Below are 9,987 nucleotides of genomic sequence, written 5' to 3'. Positions count from 1 at the left end.
TCCTACACTATGTAATTAATTTTAAGAAATGTTTGTGTACCATAGCCTTAATCCCAAGTGATATTAAAAATTTAAGATATATTTGAATCATAATCCTAATTCTAATCTTGTCCAACTTGAAACATAACCTCAAACTTAACTCTAACCCTAATTAAATATTATGTTAAATTGAAAACTTAATCTAATTATAATTCTAAATTTAACCATAATAATTATTTATTTCCTTCCATTCAATTACACAAATCATTCCTATTCACTAATTGTTGCACGTACATAAACGTACAACTGCTAGTATACCCGAAGTTTCTTAATTTAGAGCTTAGGTTAATTATACACTCGAGAAGCTTTAAGTTGGAGTCTAGGTCTAAATTTAGTGGTGTTTGCGGAATTATGCGTTTTTTTAATTTTTGGCGCTGGCAATGTTCTAAATTTGAAGTTGGCAGAAAAGCCACCTGGGACAAACGAAGAACAGAACATATTGAAGGCAAATAACGCTCGGTTTCTCATCGATTTCCTTTGTTCAAATTTTTCGCATGATTGGTTTATTTTAAAAAAATGCAATTGCATGTCAAAGCAAAGAAATCACCGGGCATAAATTTAGAGAGTATTTGTTCTTCAAACTAAATTGAGAGAGCGAAATAAATTTATATAGAAGTTGTTTAAATCTGTTGAAAAACTGAAATTGCATGGCAGTGTTCTGTCAGGATCGGTTGAGTACTGAGAGTTCCGAAATTCTTGTTGTTGGTTTAGGGTTTATTAAATTCAGAGCGTTGATTGGGAATTGTTCTTCACGGTGGTATTCGGGTGGGATGCATTGTTTTGGATTATTTCGCGTGAAGTTAACGGGTATCTCAGTTATCATTTTGGCGTTTTTTCAGATAATTTAATCGCCCACTTGACCCTTTGTCATGCCTTTTTCAGGAAATTAAGGACGCACAATGGTTATTTTTGGTGTATTTGCAGAAATGGTTTCTATTTCGACAATTGGAGCGAAGAGTTTATAGGTCTGAGGTAGGCAGCAGAGAATTAGGGCAATTTTTGTGCATTGAAAGCTAGTTTCATGACTTGGAAGATGTAAGGAGACCTTAAAGAGACCCAGATCTTAATTGGAAGTTTTTCAGTTTGAATTATTGGAATGCGGGATTTATGAGTTTTGGGCATAAAATAGAAAGTTAGAATAAATTGGAGACTATACGCTCTCAAGACCAATTCGAGGGATTTGATCAGGAGGTATCCTTCATATTCGGTCTTTGGATGTTTAATTACAAGCTTTGTTCACGAAGTTTTAATGAATACCCAAGTTTTAAACACGGAGATTAGAGAAATAGGAAAGTTGCACATGAATTGCATTGAAGGCTAAGTCTATTATTTGTTCATGACCTGGTGATTTGTGGAGACCTAAAGCTTATTTCAGAATTCCTTCTAGGGTTGACATTGTTTGGAGATAAATTCGAAAATTTGCAATTGCTATTGTTCGTGATTTGGGGTTTCAAGGACATCCAAGTCCCATTTCAAAGTTATCAGTATGTGGACAATTTAAGTGGGGTGCTTATACTTCAGAATCGAATGATTGAGACGCAGCGTTTCTAGGGGTTGGGCGCGTCAGACAATTAGAGCAATTGAACAGTATCTGACATCTTGTTATTTTTTAACATTATGAGCAAAGTTTTAGTGTGAGGTTACCAAGTCTCGTTTTCGACTTTCGGGCATTTAAGGGCTCTGAATTATTATTTTGAGTTTCTGGGTTTAAGGATGCAAAAGTACTGTCCCAGACTTTTGGTGATTGAAAGGTTGAAATACGGACAACTTTGGAAAGGAGCTCCGAATTGGGGTTGTGGAAGATTATATTCTGGTCGCGCGCGGCTGTATTGTTGACTTGGATATTTTAGAAGCCCTTGTTTCTTGAGTTATTTGCTTTAAATTATTTGTGAGGGGGTTGTGTGGTGTGGATGAGAACAAGAAAATCAGAGTATCAGAGCTGATTGTATCCGAATAAGCGCAAGCATATGAATGCAGATGACCTTGAATTATAAGGATACTCAAAGACTGGTTTAATTGTTTTTTTTAAGCAACCAAGAGGTATATGTCTGGGTTGGAGGAAGACTGAGAAGACTTTGCAATTTGAAGCCAGGTGGAAGGTAGGGATGTCTAATTTGAACAGAACTGATCTTGCACAGAGGTTGGGAATGGCTTAGAGAACTGCCTGGATCAACAAATAACTCAGGTTAGTCGCTGTAATTTTACACCTTAACATGTTAAAAGAGTTTGGTAAGAGTCTTCGACCTAGTTGGTAAAAATGCAGCTTGTTTTTTAAGGCCTTTGTTTCTAACAAACAAAATTCATATTGTCATTGGAAAATCATCATAAATTTGCACATCTCTAAACTTCTAGTGTCACAGAATATCCAATTTCTTGTGTTGTCCATGAAAGATTTTAGATTTATAGATTTTGGACTTTTATTGGTTTGTATTGAAGTTTTAGTTATAAACTATATACTATGTTGATGACTTTGGGTTTGTATGCTTTTAGAGCTTGCACAGAAGTGATCCTGCACTGGGTCTATGGTAATTTAAAGGACTGACAGCTATATATAGGTTCTAAGGTTAGTTGTTTTCCTATTAAACTTTGCTCTTTTTGGGAAAACATTGCTGGTTAGAGTAGAATACTTCTAATGCTTTTTGCTTCATCTAAATACAGTTTTTACTGCATAGATGGGTAACCAGAGCAGACCTTATATATCACGAGTACACAATATAATACATTTCCACTTTAGTTCTTGTGTTGTATCTAAAATGCTTCATGTGTATGGGATTTGGACATGGACTGGAGAATCAGGACGGGTGAAGATTACAGATAAAAAACCAATAAATTGACTTTGTTAATTTCTTGCAGTTTTGAGTTCAAAAATAAGTCGGTGAGATGTGATATGGAGACAAATGTGCCTGCACTGGTTCCAGAGTGGCTTAAAGGACTCAGTGCAAGATCAAATGGCAAAGGTTAGTTGTAGCTGTTGGAAATACAATCGTTAACTACTTAAGAAAAGACAAACTTTCTTTATAAATCTAAAACTCCAAAATGACAAGATAAATGTTTGGTTCCGATCTTCTCTATGCAATGTTTTAAGATTACATTTTCTAAAGGAATTGGAGCTTTTGCTGTTTGACATGCCTGTCTATTGGAATCTCTGGAATTTTAACCTTTGTTTAGTGTTAATATGATTTCAGTGAATGTTCTTATTTGCTTTTTGTCTGAAATTTTACCATAGGCTTTTCTTGGGCATATGCTTCTATTTTCAAAAACAATAGAATTTAATATGAATAGATTGGCGTATTACCCATATAATATGACATCTGTGACAAAAAGAAAGTGTTGTCTGTAGTTTTGCAATGCTAAAGCAGTTTGATGATCTGTGATACATTATGAAGTGCATTGAAACTGTGATTTCCGTTTTCATTGTTCTAGATCCCAGTCAGGTTCAAATCCTATCCAGAAACAGACCTGTAGTCCAAGCACAAAATTCTGGACCCAGCCTTATTGAGCAAAAGACTCCTAGAAATCCAGCCTTAAGCAATGGAGCATTTCCAAGATATTCTAAAACAGCCAGGGGTTCAAGCAGAACTAAAATTGATTGCAGCAATAGTAATAAGGATCCCCTTATAGATCAAAGAGTTTTCGCTGGCATCAACCAAAAGTCTTCTTTTAATGCATATGATGGACTCAAGCCTTCTTGCGGTCTGAAACTTAATGGCTCTGAATGGCTGGAACAACAGAGTATATGTAGAATAAATGAACTAAACAGAGATGGTAGGGACAAAAAATCAAATAAAGATGAAAGTGACAGATGCCAGAGGCAATATAACACATCATACCAAGGCTCATATTCAGAATCAACGAGCAGACTCAGGACAAAAAAGAATTTGAAGAATGTATCAATGGATTCTGAAGGAGAATTTGGCATATTGTCAATGCCTTCCTATGATAGCAGCTATGCAAGTATCAAACAAAAGGCAGATTTTGAGAGGAGTTTCCCATCTCTTGGTACAGAAAAGAAAAGTGGCAATTATAGTTTCAATCAGCGGAATACAGGGCAAGGAAAAACTGGAATGCTGCAATCAGTCAGACCTTCACTGGGATTTAGTCACCCAGGTGGGTTGGCTAACGGTATTACTGGGAGTGGGATATCTGGTTTTGGATCTGATGGTTGGGTTTCTGTCCTAGCAGATGTTTCAAAAACGGGTTTGTTAGGAAACAATGATCTCTCTTCCTCCGCTCAAATCATTTCCCCTAGTAGCTCAATTACATCTGCGGCACCTTTTTCTGCATCTATAGGTGGGCCTAACATGGCAGATACATTATTGAAAAGCACTCCTCGGATTCGTACTTCTTCGAAGGTTAGTAAAAAATTCTTCATTCAGTGTTTAATTGTGATTACATTTTTAGTATTAAACATCTCAAGATGTGATTTACTGCCTGCATTGGATGTTGATTGATATCCCACTTCAGGTCATCTCTGAGACTCAAAAGTTGGAGGAACTAGCATTCAAGCAGTCAAAGCAACTAATTCCTGTCATACGTTCAACAACAAAATTCATGGTGTGCATTCTAGCCAATTTTCTTCTCCTTATTGTATGAACAGAATATGATGTTCTTGTAACAAAATTTTCTTTGATAAATATAGAGGAAATGCAAAAGTATTGACATGTGTTACTTATTGTTATTGTATTCTATAATAATGCATGGTTTTTATTTTAAGATTTTGAACATTCAAAGGTATTTTTAACATTTGTTTGATTTTCTTAATTTTGATAACTTAAATTTGAAGCCCTCTTGTTACATCTGGACTGATGAGATAAAGTGCTTCCATAAATAAGAAATCTTTTCATGTGAACTGTCAAAGATATGCCATATATACAATTAAAAAAACTTTCAAGAGAGTAATTGCTCAGGTAGTTAAACACTAGAGAGTATTACCAGTACACTGATTAGCTGTGTATTGAAGAAATGAGATTATTATCATTCAAAATTTTCAATGTTACTTGCATAATTTTAGAGGCTAAACATGATATGAAATGTCATTTTGGTCTTGTAAGGTCCTGACAAGATCTAATGTCTCTATTTATCTATCAATGTCTTTCAATGTTGGGAAGTCACAAACAATGAAACTGAGTCCCTACTACCTTCATATAAGGATAGACAATATAATTGAATCGAACATATCTGACAAAAAATACTGAGGTACAATCATTATGAGAGATCAACTTGCTTAAAAGACACTGTAAGTTACAAGATTGTGAATCTTCTAAAGATGTTATAACTGCTAGTGGAAAAATTTCAAAATGTTGAAGAGGGAAGGCCAAGCAACTTGTCAAGATTTTGGAACTAGGTAGCTGACATGAAATTCAACGTGAGAGAACCTTCCTTCAAAAGCTTGCTACATGGTAGCGCAGATGCAAGACGACAAATTCCTAAGAGTTTCTTAGCTAATACTACTTGGTCGTATGTGGACTAAAAGTTCTCTTGCTATATCCCATGAGGGTTACTTTCCTGTTGCAGGAGAAACATACCTCGATTGCGTTCAATTTTCATACTTATTGAGTTCCCTTAAGTTCAGCAATCCTGTCAGATATATTTTGATTCCTTGAAGCATTTGAGGTAGGGTGAAAGACAAATTCATAGTGATTCATACCTGCCTAAAATATAGAATCTTGAGCTTGTTCAATTAAGAATGATTACTGTGATAACAAGTGAAATCTGTGCGGGCACTCTGTAATATGTAGAATACGGTACATAGCATGACATATATACCTAAAGCTTCCAACATTATCAATTTGCAAGGTAATCATCTTACTAGTTGCTCTATATCTGCAACAGTTTATAGCATCAATCAGAAGAGCAATATTTGCTATTGTACTATTAAGTCATTTGATCAGAAAAGTAGATATTTGCTTCTCGTATTTTAGGTGTTTTTTCTCACATTGAGATAAAATTAGTTCTCCTAAGCTTGACAAACAGTTTATCTGAAACCTGTCTATATAATGCTACTTCTCTATGTATATAATGTTGTTTTTTTTTCTGCTACATTCTATTACTTTTCTTAACTTGGGGCAAAGATTATGGACAAATAGGATCTCTTCAATTGTTATGTCTAGCTTGTTTTGTATATCTGCGGTAGCACTTTTAGAAGCAATTATGCCTACTTTCATTTCAAATTACTTACAAGTAGATTTCTATATTTCAGGGCCGTTGCTCATCTCAAATGCTGAAGTCAAAGTTGGAAACAGTGCCATCTAGTATGAAAAGTAAACAGCATGTGACATCTTCCAACCACACACTTTCTGTTCAAGCATCTAGAAGAGCTCAGTATACTGAACATGCTAAAGTAAGGAATGACATGAAGGATAAAGCATTATCAACATCAACAGGATCAAAAATGGTAAACAATAATTTTGCTATTGATGAAAAGAAATTGTGGCTCCAAGAAAAAAATGTGTTTTTTGAATCTCTGAGGAAGAGGGACACTCAGAATTTACTGCCAGTCACCAGGAACAAAGATTCATCCTTATCAGCTGTAAACAAAGCTAATCAATTGGATGTAAAGAGCCGTTTGGTGCTTGAGTCTGTAACTGATGTAAAAACAAACAATTCTACTAACAGTCTTCTTTATGACTCAAAAGTAATTTTAGGGTCGGAAATAGACAGTGATGAGATAAACAGTGTCGGGATTAGTGTAAAGCCCGAAAAATGTAACTCTGATGCTAAGGACATGGATGAACCCGTTCCTTCAGATCCCATGAAATGTATTTCTTTTATGGGTTCCTCTGAAGAGGAAGAAATTGCCTTTATGCAGTTTCTTGGGTGGGATAAATATGCGAAAGTGGAGCCCTTGACAGATAAGGAAATCAATGATTTCTACGAGCAGGTAAAGATCCTTAAAGGTTGGTTATTCTAATATATTTCCAAATAGGTCAATGCTGTTGTAGATATTTCGAGCACCATAAAAATACTGCATTCAATTCAAGACTGACTACTAAATGAGGTTTTTTGGAGTAGATTTTCAATATTGAAACTTGTTTTTTTATCTTTGTCTGTTCTCTTGTTTGCAGAATCTGGAAGCTTTGAATGGCTATTTCCAAGGCAAGCAAAGACAGCATTTTCCCGTAGTGCATTCTGCAATTGTGTCAAGAATGACGCATAGTAATTCTTTTGACACTGACCGTGGCTTCAACAATAATGAGACTTGCTGCCTGCAATGTTAAACATTATTGTATTCTTTTGTATTGACCACATTCTTTGAGTAACCCGTGATTTTGTTGTAATAGCATATTATACATAGCAGGAAATTAACTGGCATTTGAAAGGCAAGTGCCCGAATCTTATACAAACTTCCTGAGAACATAATTTTGTAGAAAAGTCCTCATATTTGTCTCTCATCATATTTGTCTCTCAACATTGATGAGAGAGGAATTGTTTCAGAAGGGCTACAATAAGATAGCTCTTCTTTTGGGACTAACATACTCTGCGGATCTATAAAATAGAGTTAAGAATATATCCATTCTTTGTAAAATGACTTTTTGTAGAGAGAGCAATATATGCAATAATAGTTCCTGTTAACGTTGCAAAATTGTTTTATCCTGGTTAATGTGCAATATAAAGATAAATTTTGTTCTCTGGTAACATCCTATGAGTTATGGATATCAACTACTTTGATTCAATGTTTTCAGACATTTCATCCACCTTATCCTTGCTCGTCTTGCCATCCCAAGTTCCATTTCCTCCCACTATTCAACTTCCCGTTTTCAAGTAAATGCCATGTCTAATATTTAATTCTACGTTCTTGCACTCATCTTCATTTGTATGGATAAATAGCCAAGGAATTTGAAGCGCAACACCATTTGACTCTGTTTAATTCTATAACTAGATCCCCACTTTCTAGGATTTTCCCCCTCCATCCTTCCATTGTGGCCCTTGTCAATATTTGAAGCTTTCGTAATAAGAATATGCATGCATTGAGCGAAGCACACGTGGGAAAAATTTGCAGTCAAACTTTGAATATCTAGAAGTGCATAAAGATAAACAATAGGCAGTGCTTGAACATAAGAATTGTTTGCAGACATTTACCCAGCCTAGAGTCTCAGATGACTGCAGACATAATTCTCAAAGTTTGGATATTAGAACGCATTTCTTTTGGTTTTGATGGAGTTTCAGACTAAATTCTATGATGCGTCATAAGAGAAGAAAGGAGAAGTAAATGGAACATGAAGTTTAACCTAAAATGTAAAAAAAATACCTGCCCAACTTTTAAAAAGAATGGTAGGAAACATGTAATTTCTTTGAATATTTGATGATTATTTGTTTGAAATAAAACATGGCATTGGTTTGAGAAGCATAGAAAATTGTCTAGTTTTTTTTTTAAGTTATGGAATGGACGTGTAAGCTATTTTAAGTAGTAAACTCAGATTTGGTATAAATATAGTTGTTTTTATGTGCATAAACTTTATAGAACTTGTTTTCAAAAAAGGGTTTCAAGTCTTGCTGAGTGCAAGGTTCTAACATCATAAGGGATGAGGCCGGGATTGTGCCCCGGGTGATTTTGGCAGCGTGGATGCCCCTCAATCCTTGGCTCTAAGCCGAAAAGGTTTCAGGCACGAGTGGGCCCATATCAAGTCCCTAAAAAGTCTATGTGGTGGCCTTCGCTGGTTGGTAGCTCGCAGGAGGCTTCGTACCTTGTTGGGTTGCCTCACAAGTGTGAACCCTCCATCAAAAAGAGGTTTCAAAGAAGGGCTGTTCCCTTTTTCAACTTACATGCCTATGAATCCTTCAATTATTAGCATTACTCACAAGAATTCTGACTTACCCAACTAAAAATATCTTTTTTTTTACACATTTTGGAATCTTTCAAGCATGGACAGTGGTGACACAGCTATAGAATGCTGGTATAACATAAGCAAAAAAAAAATGATCTTTTGTTTGTAATATTTTTGTTCCTCAAAGTTATTAAATGGATGTGTAAGCTAATGTAAGTAGCAAACTTGACATCTAATACTTATATAATATTTATTTTTGATGTGCATAAATTTTATACAACTTGACATCAAAGGTGGTTTGGAAAAAGGGTTTGTTCTTTCTTCAACAAAGATAAACTTATGTATGCTATAAACATTCATCAAAAGTACTATTGTTTATCCAACCAAATACACACTTTATTAAAGGGATGTAGTCAAACTAGAATACACACAAACAAATAAAGTGCAAGAAATGTATAAATGAACTATCAATCTTAAAAGAAATTTGAACAATATTCTAAAACAATTCTTATATATTTAAAAAATTCTCTTTTACTTTTATTTTTGTTAATCTTTTTCTCTTTAACCATATAACTTCCCTCCCCCCTGTCTTCAATCTTCTAGATAAATCTTCACCATTTATTTTTCATTAAAAAAGAAATTGTATATTTTAGAAGTTGAGAAGAACGAACTATACTTCATATAGGTTGTTTCTATTTCTATGAAAAATAATTGAACAACCCCTTATGAAATCTATTAAACAAATTAACTAGTCACAATGTAATTTAGATAATTTTCTAAATTGTTTATTTTATCTAAGGAATTTTTATATTATTAACTGAAGGTGAGCATCAAGTCTAAAATAAGATTTAATATATTTTTGTATTGCTATAGATTTTTATTTATTCTTTAATTAAGACCAAAAAATAAATTTTAAAATTTTCTTCAATAGTATTTGTTGAAACTTTTAAAGAAAATATGAATTCATCAACTAACTTGGTGATAGGTTCTCATTTTTTAATTCCTTATCTTGTTTATAACTATTTATATTTTTTATTTCAGATTAGTGTTATTAGCTTTATCATATCTTATGTTTACAATAAAAAAAATATTATGCAATGCTAAAATTTATCACATATTATGTTGGCAATAAAGATATGTTTTATTTTGAATTAAATTTCTAGCATTTAAAGATGAAAAAATG

The 9,987-nt window shown here is 34.1% G+C and overlaps 1 protein-coding gene across 1 annotated transcript; it reads left to right on the top strand.

Moving 5' to 3' along the window:
* The first annotated feature begins 391 nt into the window (after positions 1–391).
* Positions 392–7,532, top strand: LOC149566114 (uncharacterized). Its single transcript, XM_089819544.1, has 7 exons — positions 392–2,224; positions 2,530–2,602; positions 2,893–2,996; positions 3,463–4,391; positions 4,504–4,593; positions 6,239–6,919; positions 7,104–7,532. The coding sequence occupies exons 3-7, from the start codon at positions 2,927–2,929 to the stop codon at positions 7,254–7,256; spliced, it is 1,923 nt and encodes a 640-aa protein (XP_089675670.1). The 5' UTR covers positions 392–2,224; positions 2,530–2,602; positions 2,893–2,926; the 3' UTR covers positions 7,257–7,532.
* Positions 7,533–9,987: the final 2,455 nt, after the last annotated feature.

Source organism: Cupressus sempervirens, chromosome 3 (assembly GCF_028749045.1).
Source record: "Cupressus sempervirens isolate cs-2001-9-10 chromosome 3, ASM2874904v1, whole genome shotgun sequence".
Lineage (NCBI taxonomy): Eukaryota > Viridiplantae > Streptophyta > Pinopsida > Cupressales > Cupressaceae > Cupressus > Cupressus sempervirens.
The sequence above is the reverse complement of the archived record's forward strand: the minus strand, read 5'-3'. Positions and strand labels throughout refer to the sequence as shown.